Source organism: Amia ocellicauda, chromosome 3, assembly GCF_036373705.1.
Source record: "Amia ocellicauda isolate fAmiCal2 chromosome 3, fAmiCal2.hap1, whole genome shotgun sequence".
NCBI lineage: Eukaryota > Metazoa > Chordata > Actinopteri > Amiiformes > Amiidae > Amia > Amia ocellicauda.
In genome coordinates this window covers 39,755,749-39,772,620 of record NC_089852.1, presented here as the reverse complement: position 1 = coordinate 39,772,620, position 16,872 = coordinate 39,755,749, and the positions used below count along the sequence as shown (strand labels likewise).

Here is a 16,872-nt window from a genome sequence, read left to right as displayed (position 1 = left end):
TTTTATTATTTATATTTTGATAAACGTATTTGATGCATGTATTTATAATGATCTGAAAATAATGGGGCGGAGTGTAAAGGGTTAAGTTATGGATGCTAATTAGTATGCATTTTTGATATCAAGAATTACATTTCTGATATCCAAAATACAATTTCTTATACCAGGAATGATGTGGTATTTTGGATATCAGAAATGTAATTCTTGATATCAACAATGCAATTCTTGACATCAGAAATGTAATTGTTGATATTCTTGATATCAGCAATTATGGATGAAGCGTCAGAGCGGCTCGCCACAGTGTCCCTCTGCTCTTGCCGTCGTCCGTCGCTCCTCCTCACCCGGGCGCCCCGCCGGTCCGTTGTCAAGGAAGCGGCGTCTCCGGCTGTCAACATGGCGGCGCTGCGGGCCTGTTCGCCAGCACTGCAACCGGCTCCGTGTGGATGTCAAAAATAATACAACTGTACATGACATCCTCTGAGACCACGATTCATTGTGTTGAAGTTGCACCGTGTCACTGAAAAGCGGAGAGTTGTCTCCCCGTACGCTGCGGGGAATGGCTATGCAGTAGGCTAATCAGTTTCTTCAAATACGCGTCCGGCTCTTGAACCGGGTTGAATGAGGAGTGGGATTGCGGTTTCCACTGCCGTCCCATCTTGGGATTCAGGATGCCAGCTCAGAGGGCCAGCTCCTATTCGTATCCTTTATACGGCATCTATATCTGTGTTACAACTGGATTTATATTATTTATATTACAATATTAGTTAGGTAGTAACAACGTGTTTATCGTCGTTGAAATGACAAATCATTTAAAAAATCGCAATTTATTACTAGCACTTCATTTGTTTATGGCCTGGAGACTTATTAAAAAACCCTGTTATATGAGACGAAGCACTATTCCCATTTCCAGGTAAGTCGATGCAGGTAGGTAGGTGTGGGCGCTTTCTCAGACTACTGTACAAGAGCACACCTGCTACATTGTAGCGATATTTGTTGATTGGCTCTTGTTTTGTTTTTCAGAGGTTGTACAATAAATAAACAAGCAAATCGTTTTAGCTGATCACACAATCTGTTCACACTTTTAAAGCAGTGAGCACTTTCTTCCCTTGATGGCAGCTGTCCCTGGTCATGATTAACAACATACAATAACATGAACACCAACAAAAAGTTTCAAGCAATCATCTTGCAGTATATTTTAGTCTCACAAGAATGAATTTTTGGATTTTCTTTTCATTGTTTCCACATTTTCTGGTACAGTTCATTGACACCAGAAAGCATTTCAGTGTGTTTTTGTTCATTAATGCTTTAAAAGACCTGCTGTTTCCTTGAATTGATTTCTCTGTATTACACACAGGTCAATTGCTTTGTAATCTTTAACTTTGATTGAAAATGCTTATTTATCTGACAGGTGTGTAGTTGGCATCTAGCCTAGTTGGACTATACTGTGCTATTTTATAGGCCATATAGTGTGAAAACTGCCTCCTAACACCTTAACCAAGTGTGCTGTCAGAAATATAAGGACAGCGTTTGAGAGAGCTTTGGAAGATGATCGCCAGACTCTGGCTGAAGAGCAGAAAGCGTGTCGAGCCAGAGCTCGCAAATTTTCACAGGAAACAAATCGACGTCGAAGGTATGTTCAAATGTTTTTGTAATTGTTTCAAGAGGAAACCATGTGCATTACATTTTCAGTGATAATTTAAATTCAAGCATGCTGTGAATACTGTAGGCTAGTTTAAAAATAGCAGATTGCTGTTTTGACACCAGAAACAGCTTCAAATACCTTTGTTCTTTATTCTGTCTTTCACCTCATCTAACAGTAGGTGATGCAGACATGGCATATGATTCAGATTGCTCTAAGACCGCAACATGATTGATTGGTCCATTTAATAACCTACAAATATTTACCAGTCTTTATTTTCAATTAAGTAGATTTGAAAATACAAAAAAGTAAAACCACAAGTATTTTTAGAAGCAGTAGTCGTGTGCATGTGTGCAAACTTTGTTGCTTTAGATATGGTGAATATAACTGTTATCTTCAGAGAGGGAATAATTACAGACTGTTTTGTGCAACTAAAGGAATATGCCATTTAATTAAATTGTATGTTTTGGAACAGCTTTGATATTGTCCATTTGGAAATGAGGTGTATCACACACGCGTAGGAAAATAAGTTAATTAAAGCTTTCTGTTTTGGATAAGAAATATAATTCACTCTGCTCTTTTATAATGCAGTTCTGGGGGGCTGCACGTTTCATTGTCCCCCGACTACAGTACATTGTTTTTCCTTTGCATTGAGGCTTAATGTTGCCAGTTCTAGCCACTGTCTGACAGAGCTTTGAAAGCAAAGGCAGTTATCCTGTTATTCAATACTTAACTTGCCAGCAGGATTTTGTCTGCTGGAATTAGATGTCTTAATCTGTAACTGTAATGCAATTTATAACATCCAGGGACTTGGCTGGCTAGACTGAAGTGATCCCCTTAAATTGAGTTCATCTCAGGGTGAAGTGCATTTCCTACATGGTTTATAACCCACTAAATCATGGGGCAGCTGAGACAGGCATAGAAAGAGACGAAGGTAGTGATGAAAAGGTTCTACACGATCTACCAGTCCTGCTGATGACACAAATCTATTATTAAATTCAATTTCACTCAAATAAATAAGGCTCACTGAACTTTGACACCAGTTTAATCCCAGCCTCTGAAGAATGGGTTAAGTTCAGAGAGGAAGTTTAACATTAATTATGTAATGCACACAGGTTTCGATGTACTAAGTTTGGATATTGGATTTTTACTTTGACCATTTGTAAAGTGCAATATATTAATTTTGTTGTTTGTCGTAAAACAATTTTTGTAAAACGTATTTGAAGTGAACCACAATGTACTCATTTTAAATTCTCTTCAACTGTTTCTATTTAGTGCATTTCACCATTGACTTCTGACTCATTTGCAATTGGTTTGCAACCACTGTGGAAGCCACAATATTTTAATATGTCTGCCCCCCATATGGTTAATTGTTAGAAAGTATGTTATACGCTGGATACTAATATTTATGTGATAGTAAAATGAAATAAATTGATTTTCTTCGTTTGATTTTGAAATGCTCCCTGTGTTACGCTCTATATGCTTAGACAAGCCTTTATGATGACAATATATTTGTCATATAGGCACTTAGCAACTACAATATAATTACTAGGTGTGGCTATCACTAAAACAAATACCTTCAGTTTGAAACTTAAAATATACAGTGTTGAATGAACCTTTACTGGTTTTAGAGAAAGTATTAATAAAATAATTATTTTTATAAAATTAGGCCTCTATTATGATGTAAAATTGCCATCGTTTACACTTGAGATGGCTTTCCTTTAAATATATCCAATAATATTCTATGGACAATGAGCTTTTTGTAAACTTAGTTTATTCATATACGTCTACACTTTTTATTTCAGTATGATAATATGGGGTTTTCAGTTGACCTCATAATAAACATAACCCTTAAATCAATTGTTTTAATGACTTGGACAGATCTTCCAAGATTATTCAAGCATGCTGATGTCATTTGGAAGCTTTGACAGTGTGAACAGCCTTCCTTTTATGTTCAAAGAGCTTGTCTCTTGTCAGGCTTTAAACACCAGGGTGTAGGTTGTGGATTGTGATTAATTAATGAGTGTGCTGAAAAGTTAACCTTCGGGATGAGGCTCATGTTGCCCTGTGTACTTTAAGAACATGACAAGGTAGCTGCAAATGTAATTAGCTCATTCTCTTCCTTGAAATGCATGCAGGATTACAGACTTCTACTTTACTTGTCTTGTCTTGGATTGAGCTCAACGTCAACAACATGGTGCAGAGCTTCCTTTAGCACACTTTATCACTCTGTTTTGTACCCTAGTTTAGTTCTTTTATTTATTAAAAAATAAGCCATATTCAACTAAATGAAACAGTTCAATCTGATGTAAAACACTGCCTTGAATAATCTCAGGATCATAGTGCAGCACTACTTGCTTGTAGGTGTGTCTGATCTGACTTATTTTTGCTGTTTTCTGTTCTCACTGGAATGCCCGAAGAGTCAGTTTCCTGTCTCCAGGGTTTTCAATTGTCCGATTTCCCTCCCAGAGCTCAGGAGGAGAGACGCAGAGAGGAAGACGTCAGGGAGCTAAAGATGAGGGAGGACATCCTCCAGCAGCGCAAACACAAAGTGCAGGAGGCCACCGAGCGCTTCCAGAGAGCACACCTCCCTCCCTCGCAGAGGAAAAGACATGGTGGGACAAATGCCTCCTAACAGCTACACACGATTACACCTCCTTTGCCACCGTCTCTTTGACTCCTCCAAAATCAGAATTGAAATCCCAGTCCTCCCGAGTATCATACAGGATCGATCAGTTACTAATTAGAACAGAAAGAATGTCCTGATTAATTGTCACAAATAATCCAAACGGCATTGCATTGGAGGTGTAATGTTGATGTGTTTTATTCTCCATTGAAATCTGTTCTGTTGTGTTTGGTCGTTCAGTTTACAGATTCCCAACCCCTCGCTTAGAGGATGCTTTGAATCAGATTCAGGCCTCTTTCAGCTCCTCAGCCCTGCATTCTGCACTCTACCCCAGGAGTCCCACGAACAGGTAAGAAAGCAGGCCTGATCTTAGTCTTTCCTTATCTTTTGTGGCAGATTAGAGATTCCTAGTCAAACCAAAGCTTTATTCCCCATTTGCTTTTCTGATTTATTAAACATTAACCATTAAGAATAGTGTCACAAACCAGAAATGCTTATGTTTAAAGCTAGATTATGCAGATTTGTAAATTATAAATTGTGGTTTGCCCTTAGTGTCCACAGGATAAAATTACAAATTTGTTAAACATTAGTAAAGACACTTTGCAGCCAGCAGGTGGTGCTGCTTCCTTATATGTGTATAGCTTGAGAATGCATCATTCCAAGTAAAGTTAATTTAGTTTTTAACATTTAGTTTATTCCAGTGGTTCTCAAACCTGTCCTGGAGAACCCTCTACCCTTCTGGTTTTTGTTCCAACTGAGCTCTCAATTACTTAATTGAACCTTTAATTGGGTAATAATTTCTAAAATCAGAGCCTTTTAATAATTTTTAACAGTAGGGGTTTTAATAAGTTAAGTATAAAAGTGTATAAGGAAATTATTATCTTATTAAGGAACCAACTTAATTGAAATAATTTGATTACATGTGATTCTTTAAATCCTGTAACTGATCAAAAGTTGGATCCTTAATAAGATAATAATTTCCTTATACACTTTTATACTTAAAACCCCTACTGTTAAAAAATAATTGAAAGTAAATTATTAGTTCAATTAAGGGTTCAATTAAGTAATTGAAAGCTCAGTTGGAACAAAAACCAGCAGGGTAGGTGTTCCTCCAGGACAGGTTTGAGAACCACTGGTTTATTCAATTACTTATATACAAGTAACATACAAATATACAAGGAAAATGCAAATATATTTAAGTTCATCTTCACGTAGAAGATTTCAAATTAGTTTGACATTTCCTGACCTGCTGAGAATTGTTGAAGCTGTTATCTTAAAGAAACATTTACATTTTTAATGTTATGTCTTATTCACAGACATTGATGTGGAAAAGGAGGGATCATACGAATAATGGTGTTTCTTTTCCTCATTTCAGGAGCTACACATCCTCTCCAGTTTCTTCAGGGAACTCCACTCCCTCCCGTCAACAGAAGCAGCTATCGGCAGCAGTGGCCTACGCCAAACTGATGCAGGAGAAGAGTGGTGCCAACCTTAGGAGTAGCCAGATGCTCTTTCAGAACGAGCTGCTAGAGACACAGCGCCTCCTGGAGGACAGGCAGATGAACAGCCTGCAGGTAGGCTAACCAGTGCCAGCCTGTCTCGTCCCTATTAGGCAACAGTTCAGATTCTCAGAGAGCCTCCTCTCATCTGAAGAGACCATAAGACGTCCCCCTGTGTTAAAAGTGCAGGTTACCCAAATTTTTCACAAATTGCAGGAAAATATCTGAGCCTGCCTCCAGTATTTTGGCCAGTTTGATTATTAATTTTGTGTATGCATCATCCCATGCACCCAACATGTAGGGTGTGTTGTTTACCCTATTTGTTCAAACTGATCTTTAACTGAACTGGCATTCATAAGAACATATGATTTTCAGCACACAGTGGCTCACCTGCTTGCCAGGTAAAGTTAATGAATTTCCAGAATGTTTTGTCTGCGCAATAAACCATTCTGGATTCGCCTTTTTCCACATCAGACTCAGTTTTGCTTGGTTTTAAAGATATATCTCTTATCCAGTGAAGAGTGCCAACATACCATCCTTCTTAAATAAAATAAAAAATTTTACTCCCCTCTACATGGGCCCCACATATTTTATTTCACCTTTAAACTTTATTCAAGAATGAGCCAAGAAGAATACATAAAAGTATTTTTCTCTCTTCGTGTGTTAGGCTTTCCATGACAGCAAGGCATTCATAATAATACAAATAGATGGCTAATGCTCTCCAAAATGTAATCACAAAGCTTCCATTTTATTAATAACCAAATCGCTTTTTAACTGTTACCATATAATATAACGCTTCCCCGATAATAAGGTTAAAGGATTCAGTGGTGTAGGTAAGACCCTAAATGGAAAGTTTGAGTGGATGGGGACAAAGCGATTAGTTATGTTGAAGCAAAGTGAAAGGGGCTGCTTTTTATTAGTTATTAGTGTTTACATTAAAGGCTGAAACTGCATTACAAGCTGAATTAGAAGTTAAGAATTTGTGAGGGAGTTTTACGCTTGCACACCAACTTAACAAAAGATAACTAGTTATGTTTTGTTTTCTCTGCGTTTGGGTTCATCTCCAGTGTCCTCCTTCATCTCAGAAAATAATAAATAAAATAATGTTTATGTTTCTGATAATGCCTAATAAATCTAGAATACTGTTTAGATTTGTTCTTTCCTAGAACAGAATAATATTCATATTTTAAAAAAATAGGTCAGAAAACAGAAACAGTGTAAATGTCTACTCTCAGTTTAAATTGGAGGAATGACTGTATTTATAATTCCTTTGTTTTGATTGGCTTATGTACTTGTCTCTATTATTTACTCTCAATGTTATTTCCTGTTAGGTGTGGATGTTTTTTTTTATTTTGTACTGTTGTTACCTTTTAATAGCGCATTGTATGTTAGCGTTTGAAAAAACATGTAAATTGTCTTGAATAATGCCATCCATTAAATGACTTAATAATAATAATACACTCTTTATTATACCGAGGAGGCAGCTAGACCTTGTATGTCAATCTAATTTTCTTGACTTATAGAGCTAAAAGCATGTTAGGAAAGAATTTACTTTCAGAAAAATATGGACTGTAATTTTAGCCCTAAGCTCTACCTGCCAGGACCTGCTGAAGGATTAGTATTGCACACACAGGTCCCTTTCACATGAGATGCCATTTCAGAAGAGCTTTGGCAAGTTTATCTTTTGATTTGGGAGTCATACGCATAGGATTGATTGCTCCTGCAACCAGTCAATTGAGAGGACATGGGTTTTGTATAATTGAATGCAATTCTACTTTGTCACCTGGACTGGTCATGGTCCAACCCTTAATCCCCACTTAAATACTCAAGCTTAGCATCATAATCCTATAGATTTCTCTTTTCTTTTTTACCTTTTTCAAATCTACATAATGTGGAAACCATCTAAGATTAAGGATGTGTCAAAGACATAAACCCATTGAGCATTTAGTCACATTTCTTTTGCAAATGATTATTATTATTTATTTCTTAGCAGACGCCCTTGAACAGGGCGACTTGGAACATGGAACACGTTTCAGTCATCCACAGCCTGATCACAATGGCACCTTCCAAGTGTTTACTGGTTCGATGCAATTGGATTTAATGGCTAACACAATTGATTTTCTGTTTTTGTAATTGTATTTGTGCCAGTACAAGCTGAAACGCATACCCCATTCAAGTCAATGACATATTACACATCACGACAAAAAAAACGTTAAGTAAGAACCACCAAAACAATGACAGCCAGAATAAACACATCCTGCCAGGTTGTTTGCAGGACAGAGGAGTCTAGAATATATGCTAAATGCTAATGTTCAGTGTCTCTTTCTTTCCAAACTTTGTTTTTCAGGATTTTCAACAGGAAGTCAGTCGACTGAACCGTTCGGAAAGCTTGTCTAGCCTGGACAGTTTAGAGGAGGAACACTACCAAGGCACTACAGCACATAACAAATCCCCCTCCATCTCTTCACTGGATGAGTCTGCATCCAAGAACTGTACTCGGCCTCAGTCACCAAAGAAGCACTTTAACGGCGTTTGCCCTTCAGCCAAAACAGCCATCTTCAGAGCTGAGAACACAAGCCAAGATCAGTGGAACCAGCACAGCAGGACGTGTGCAAACTCTCAGCCACCCCTACCCCTAATAAAGAGAAATGAGGATTTGATTGTCAACAAGTATCTGAACGGTAAACCGCAAGCATCAATGGCGCAGCACATAAGAGAAGCAAATGATGAAGATGAAAAATCAACTGCGGAGTCCCATATAACTAGACAAGAAACATTAGCTCAGAATCGAAATGTGGATCATGCATCCGCTAAGACTGGCCAGGATAAAGCTAATGCACAAGAGGATGCAGATGACAAGGCTCCTACAATTATACCATGTAATGCATGGACTACTCCTGATCCCACACCATTGGATTTACAGTTTTCAGCACCACAGGACAAATCCACGCAACAGGTGATAAATCCTGAAGATAGGTATTCAAACAAGCCGTCAGCAACTGAGATCTTTTTACCTAATAGTCAGTTGAGTAGTGAAGGAGGTTCAGGTACTACTTCAGTATTTCATGGCACTTTGTTGAACACCATAAATAAAAGTTGTACAGAAACCGAAAACACTGAAGTCCTGCTAACTGAACATTCTAAACCGAGTCCTTGTAAGAACGGCTACCAAAGCGATGCGATGTATGCCAAAAATAGTAGCAAGAAAAGTCAAAATTGTGAAAAATCCAGAGATGCAGAACTGTCAAATCAGACACCTAAGTCTCACCAGGTTAAAACGAATGTTTCCGAATTCCCTTTAACTTCTGAGCAACAAACACAAAAAACATCAGCCTCAGGTTCAACATCCCATCCCACTTCTGAGACAAAGGGTGTGAGACTTGTTAAAGGTATTCTCAAAAAAGAATCCAAATATGCGTCGGGCCAGCCTGGCTCTGTGCATTCTTCCAGTGGTGTTATTTTCACAAAACAAGTAGCAATATCCATCAAGGACAGTATGGAGCTGACGAGACTGAAAGACAAATCCATGGTGGGTAACAGGACGAAGAAAAAGTTGAGGTGGTTAGACGAAGTTGACTTAAATGAGGATCGGGAAGAAATGCAAAACTTTGGTGAGCTACCCAGGCAAAACCAAGGAAAGAGCAAGTTAGCTTATCAATTGCCAGTCAAAAGTAATCTCAAAGATGTTTCTGCAGGACCTCAAGAGAGCCGGTTTCACACTGCTGCTATGGCTACTGCCCAGGGGCCATCCAAGACAACCCAGGCTGCCCAGGCCACCACCCCTGTGACTTCCACTGGCTATCACTTTACAAAACAGGCTTGGGCAGACTCAAGAGGACAGGACAGTAGGTTACAGGAACAGGGAGAGGAGGCGCGAGCAGGGAAGAGCTGCCCACGCAAGGGCAGGCAAAGGGTTCCTAGGAGGGTGCGGTCGGCCAGAGCCCGGATGAGCACTCCTTCCACCAAGGCCCGAAAAGGGACCATCATGAGGCCCCAATCTCCCAGTGAAGCCAGACAGATTGTGAAGACCCAGGGGAAAGTCATCAAGCCTCACCCTCCGCCCAAACCCGCGCTTCCGGGGGAGAGGCAGGCTCAGACTGTGAACAGCGATGGGGAGGCAGCAGTAAATCTTCCCAGGAGCCTTTATAGTGACATGTACACTTGCAGCAAAGGAAGTCCGCCGGTGGACCAGGCTTCGTACAAAGACATTCCTGATGGCTGTGCGTTGCCTCAGGGCAGTTCCTTAAGCACAGCTGGCATCACATTCACACCTTACCCACCCTCCTATTCCTTAGCCGCCTATGAGGCCGTCACTAAGGCCACTTACACTCTCAGCAGTGCCCAGGCTGCAGCCCAGCACGAGGCCTCGAGTGGCAGTACGAGGCGAGGGCCGGTCTGCGGAGAGAACGGGTTGCGCCTAGACTGCACTCCCACCGATGACGAGATCTCACAGCTGTGGCACGGAGTTCGCTCTGCCTTGGCCACCAAGGATGGTAAATGAGATGTACCCTTTGTATTTCCGTTCAAGTTAATGAACACGTTGCACACTGATTCATTTCTATTGCTCTTTGGGCCGGATTAAATCAGAACTTTGACCCACCCGCTAATAGAAACCTACAGAGCTGTACTCAGTTGCGGCTTCATTTTCAGTAAGATGACACTTTCTTCTAATCAGAAATGTAGCCGCTATGATGTACAGGTTTGTAGTTTGCTATTAGCGGGTGGGTCAAAGTTTTGATTTAATCCAGCCCTTTGACTTGTATGTCATGCATGACTCCAATTAGCATTCGATTTATTTTCCATATAATGTATTTACTGTAGGAATGTGTCCTATTTTATACCTACAATGCCATTTCTGTAGTTGTATTCATATTTATAATGTCTTTGCCCAAAAGAACGAAGAAACGTTTTCTTTAAAGGAACACAGTATTAACCCCAAGGCTACAGGACAAAGTGTCTTTTAATTTCAAATTAGTTGTCGCTATAATAGGGAAGTGAGCTAATAGTGATAAAATGGCTTCTAGTCCTAGTGAACCTTTTATTGCCCTTTGTAATAGAAATACAAAATATAAATCCTTTGAAAGAGTAAGTGCACATTGTGTTTGGCAGTTCCAATCCTATATCTTAGAATGAGATTAATTGGGTGTGTTTATTAAAGATTGTGAGGTTGTGTCAATAGCCTCTGCTTTCATTGGCCCTGTCTTCACTTCAGTATTAGTTATATTCTGACTTGCTACTTTATAAAAGGATTACTATTTTCAAGAAATTGATCCTTCTTACTAAGGAACTTTTATTTCCCATGGGATTACTTCATATTTTTGAATTTGGGGATAAGAAAGTACTGTATATTGTAGACTATATTTTGAATCAGAAACAGATTACATTCTTGAAATGTTTTTCTTCTTTCTTTTTTGGACAAGGTGACTCGCGAAACATTTCTGTGCACAATGGCCTGTTGTCTACATCGCCTCAAGCTTGCGCCAATTTGTCCCATGTTACTATAGACGGTGGGAGCTTGATCACTGGTGTCAAATCTTTCACTAGAATGGGTGGATTTTTTGTCTCCCCGTTGAGTGGTAAGGTTTCTCATTTGGAGGTTAATGTGCTGTTAGGGTTCCTGCTATGCCTAAGGAAACAGGGTAGAGAAGAAAGGGTTTTTGAGAGAAATTGTATTTTTCAGTCAGAGGATTCATGACCTTATTCAATCAACGTAAGCAGCCTGTTTTTGGGATGTGGACAGAAACCAGAACACCCGGCGAAAACCCATGCCATCCCAGGGGTGTATTTTAATTGCAATTTGACTAAAAAGCTACTGCCCCTCAATACAAAGGCTTAATTTGACACGTGGTGTTTAAAAATTGGACAGTCTGACAGTGATACCCCCTTTTATACTTTCCTTTCTGCCATGTAGGGGTAGGTTCACAGCAGTACCCCTTTACATATGAGTACATCTTAATGATGTGTTTCTTCCACAAAGCTGCCATGAACGTGGCGAGGAGAAAACAGATCCTGGACAGTAATGGGATGAAGCACAGATCTCTTCTGGAACAAAGAAGGCAGGCCACCAGCGCTGGGACCAGGAAGCCTGCTTTCACTGCACAGGTACACATGTGCTCTTCAAAACTGCTCTCCTGGTGGAAGGGAGTAAGTAGAGGACTCGAGAACAGTATCAGTTTAAAGGAGAGATCTGGGACAGTGCCAGAATCAAAACATGTAAAAATGGGTAAAGTAAATAAGTTGTGCATTTGATTGATTTTTAGATTAAGTGTAAGCTCCTCGTAAAGCCCAATGTAATTTCGACTCAATACAAAATAATGTAAAAAAAAATAAGAAAACTTGGCACGTGTATTAACACACCTGCGATAAATAGTACAGCTCTTAGTCAGCCACTGAATTCTGAGAACCGGTTCACCGTACATGTAGTCAGTTATCTCGACTTAACTTGCCATTACGTATGTCACGGAGGCTGGAGGAGTTATTCCAAGTTCATCTAAAAATAAATGATGTCTCTGATTTTACAAGAAATGTTCCTGTTTATACATCGGCTTAAACCAGAATGCATACTCCTTCTGCAGACAAGGAGAAAACGATCGTTCAGATTAATTCTCATAACTGAGACTGTAAAATAGTATTTTAAATGAAAGAAGCTGCTTTCACAATTGTGTGTTAGCAAAACACACAAAAACCTGGTACACCCCACATACTGAACCAGGATTTCAAAATTATTTTTTAATATTTTACACCAAAATGTGCATTTTACAAAACAATATGTTTCATTAACTTAATCAAGACAGTCCCAGTTCAGAATAAAATGTATTTTATTTTTGTATTAAAAATTCCTTTAAATAGAAATCCCTTTGTAAGTACTAAATCCTAAATCTGTAGCGGTGGTATTTATAGATTAGCTAGGGATGTCTACACAACCACAAAGAAACATGATGTATGTGTTGAAAATAACACACAATTCCTAGAAGGAAATCACAGATTACTACTGTAAAATGTTTTCTAAAATTAGCCTTAGGTCAGCCTATCTTTAAATCTGAAACTTACAAACAAAACATATCACCTACCTAAACATCTTACAGCCATGTAAAATGGCTTTTTCTTTTTCCATTATGAGGTCTTTACAATGTATGGTTTTGTTTTGGTCAGGGTACTGTGCAAATCAGTCCATTTCCAAGTAAAACTGAACTGGCACAAACACCTGGCACTCTTCTCCAAGATGAAGGTACATTGCAAACGTATTCATAAACAAATGAGTAAAATGAGTTTTTTTAAATTATTAAACTTTTAAATATAAACAAACCAACACTATCTTTCTGTAATGCATGTGGCAGAACCATGTCTTCAACATAAAAAATAAGTAAAAATGTAAAGCTATTGTATTCACCTGAGCCTGGGTTTGATCAAGTAGCAGATAATGAATGTCTATCACATGATTTGAACCACAGAAGTTTATCTGCACTGACCCCCGTCCTTTATGAGTGGTTAAATGAGGCAAAGGGAATGTTAAAAGCTCTTTGGTTCTTTCTCTTGTGATCAAAAGCAATGAAAAACAGCTGCACGTGTCATTTACAGTGCATTTTTGTGCCTTTGTTTATTTTGACGTTGCAGAAAATCTCCATGGGATTACAATTTCAAAGGCATAATGCAGGTTGTCCTGCAGATATTGGGTTTGCTTTTCTGTCTGACAAGACATTCATCCTTGTGAGAGAGTGGTGCTTTAAGCACATGATGTAGAAAACTTTGCAGGTGGTATTTTAACTGCCTGAAATCTGGTTTGCATTACTTTTCATTTGATGTGAACAATTAAATGAAAAATGCATCTGTGGAGACACATTCATACCCTTAGCCACTCTGAGAGCAATCCAGGGCCACAACGGTTCCACCGTTGTGGCCCTGGATTGCTCTCAGAGTGGCTAAGGGTATGAATGTGTCTCCACAGATGCGTCGCTTCAAGACAGATGATTAATGTTTACTTTTATTGTAGTCCCCCCCTTCACTCCAGCACAATGAGGTATCTTTATGCTGAGCGCGGCCTCTTACATGTGCTCTGTGTTGACAGTTTCTGAGAGCACAGCCCAGTTTCTTCTGGCAGAGAACCTGACTGAAACCTCCGCGGCAGACAGCGATATCCTGGCTGCCATGGAAATGCTGCAGACACAGAAACACACCTTCCTTCAGCAGCGGGCCCAGCTCCGGGGCCTCAGCGTCCTCTCCCTTGAGGAGCAGAGGCTGCTGCACTCGCTGGACCGCCTAGACCACCAGCTGCTGCGTAAGACTCGCCTGCAGCGACCCACGCAGGACACGTGTCGTTTGTCATACGTTTGCGTACAGTTCATGACTTTGCTCTTGCATTTATCGGCACACTGATAGTGATCAGTCATACAAGAAGTAGACAGGCTTTGTTAATGTCAAGTGTGTGTGACCTCTTCCAAAGTTTCTTCCCTAGAGGATGTTTTTGATTCTTGTGAGTTTCTTCCTGATTCACAGGGCCATGTCTGTAAGACTAAATAAAAAGAAAATAATTGTTCCTCTAAGCCTTTATGTTAGAGGGATTATCAGTAAGTTTAATAACTTCTTTTTATTATTGATTTACGTTCACACTTAGAACTTCAACTGTCACCACAAACCCTTTCTTGCATAATAAAGTCTGCAGGGACAATTCTTATGAGATATTTCATTTGTTTTATTTATGTCCAAATTATGATGGATTTCAGGGTAATTAACTATAAAATTAAAATTGTTGGTTGCATCAGAGGTGTGAGTCATTTGGAAAACACAGGCAGCATTTCCTGGTTGCTGAACTCTTGTGTAAGTGCTGTAATTATGTTTTTTTCCTAATTAGATTGTCTACGCTGCCCGTTTTCATGTGAGAACATTCAGTACTTACATTTATGGCTCTTCAAAAAGAAAAGATTTTATCAGAAACCTTTTTTTTAGCGGGGGGGCTATTGCAGTGGAACTTCATATTAACAATTATGAACTAGTTGAAACAGTGCTTTCAGTAGCATTCTAAGAATGCTTTTGTGTTTTAATAAATAACCCACACTAACAACAGGACAAAGAGGGGAGGATCCATTGACCGGCAAAGGTACCCCACCAAGGCACTCAGCTTAATGAGGGCATCCCCCTCAGGGGCCACAGCTTTAATGTAGCTGAGGTCTGTAGGGAGGACTTTGAGTGGGGGTTCATGGTGAAGATGCTATTAGCCCAGTTCTCCATTAGGCGCAGATTGTTTTTACCTCTGCCAAGCTGAAACATGAGGCCGTTTGTTTTTGTGTTTCAGTGCATTATTTTCACAAATAAGAGAGGCCTGTTTTAGCATATTATCAGGAGTGACTGCTGTTGTGTGCTGGCATCTGTGAGAAAGAGCTTTTCACTGGAGCTTCTAGTGCAGCTACTCAGATTGAGCACCAGGGGAAAACCTTCAAACAAAGTGATTGCTTTGCTTTGGCTTCATTTTACGAGACACTTCTTGTTATTTATCAGAATTGTCCAGTAGATAAGAGTTGCCATAAAATATACTTTTATATTCTGGTATGTGGATACATTTTTAAAGTACTCAAATGCAAAGACACCAAATATTTTCTTGAGTTATTTTCTTGATATTCTTCAGATGTTCAAGAAGCCGTTGGAGGGAATCCATCTGCTGCAGGTGTCTTACAGATTTCTTCTCCATTTGTGAGTATCCTAGTTGCTGAGTAAGTAGAGTACAACCAACATAATGCAAATCATCATATTAAACACTAGCCGATACTAGCAGTGACACATCATTACTAAATTAATTTGATTAATCTTGTTGATAGAAATCCAGCCAAGAGCATATCCATTATGGTATTAAGTAGATATACACCGATCAGCCATAACATTATGACCACTTGCCTAATATTGTGTAGGTCCCCCTTTTGCCACCAAAACAGCCCTGACCCGTTGAGCCATGGACTCCACTAGACCTCTGAAGGTGCTGTGGTATCTGGCACCAAGACGTTAGCAGCAGATCCTTTAAATCCTGTAAGTTGCGAGATGGGGCCTCTATGGATCAGCATTCACTTTTTCAGAAATTGGAGCTACAGTAGCTCGTCTGTTGGATCGGACCACACGGGCCAGCGTTCACTCCCCACGTGCATCGGTGAACCTTGGCCACCCATGACGCTGTCGCCGGTTCACCGTTTTTCCTTCCTTGGACCACTTTTGATAGGTACTGACAACTGCAGACCGGGAACACCCCACAAGAGCTGCAGTTTTGGAGATGCTCTGACCCAGTCGTCTAGCCATCACAATTTGGCCCTTGTCAAAGTCGATCAGATCCTTACGCTTGCCCATTTTTCCTGCTTCTAACACATCAACTTTGAGGACAAAATGTTCACTTGCAGCCTAATATATCCCACCCACTGACAGGTGCCATGATAATGAGATTATCAGTGTTATTCACTTCACCTGTCAGTGGTCATAATGTTATGGCTGATCGGTGTATACATATAAAAGTATGCAAATATGTTATTAAAATATCTAAATGCATGTTTCCTCTTGTGTCTTTGCAGGGCTTGTCATCTCGGCCGGGCGAGGCGGGGGTAGGGGGGGGGACTCGGCGCAGGTACCGCAGTGTCTCTGCAGACAGTCGCTCACACTCACAGCAACGATACTGACGCAGCAGCAGCACACACACACACCTATACAAAGATGCCTGTCTTCAATATTTCAATATGTCATCTATAACTGCATTAAGGAGCACTTTATGTAATTTCTGCACTGGATTTGTTTTTTATTTGTTTTCAGATTCCCTAATACAGAAATTAAATATTTAAATCCTATTTCAAGTTTAAATAAAAATTTGATAATTTAACTAGATAGCATTTAGCAGTTATAATGTTTTGGGGTTTTTAGTTCTAGTATTAACGTATTTTAAAAGTGTGTCACCGTGTAGCACTGGGTGCAGTGAAAACAAAATGAATCTGACCTAACATTGCATTATACCTACGTAGACAGCACCCTAGATTCAAACAAAATCTAAACTTCTGAAGCCACTTTCATCTGCTTATTAATACAAACCTGATAGCTGGTTACAGGTTTGAAATGTCCACTTCATGGGGAGGTCATATGTTTTATTT

At 39.6% G+C, this 16,872-nt stretch overlaps 1 protein-coding gene across 2 annotated transcripts; it reads left to right on the top strand.

The window, feature by feature from the left end:
* Positions 1-395: 395 nt before the first annotated feature.
* Positions 396-15,371, top strand: cep126 (centrosomal protein 126). 2 transcript variants are annotated; one of them, XM_066699407.1, is made up of 10 exons: positions 396-694; positions 1,508-1,627; positions 4,106-4,251; positions 4,503-4,611; positions 5,638-5,836; positions 8,109-10,254; positions 11,182-11,337; positions 11,739-11,863; positions 12,914-12,989; positions 13,827-15,371. In XM_066699407.1, exons 1-10 carry the CDS (start codon positions 666-668, stop codon positions 14,132-14,134), a joined length of 3,414 nt encoding a protein of 1,137 aa, XP_066555504.1. In that variant the 5' UTR covers positions 396-665; the 3' UTR covers positions 14,135-15,371. The 2 variants fall into 2 exon arrangements, with proteins under 2 accessions (XP_066555504.1, XP_066555505.1); XM_066699408.1 differs by lacking the exon at positions 11,182-11,337.
* The last annotated feature ends 1,501 nt before the right edge of the window (positions 15,372-16,872 follow it).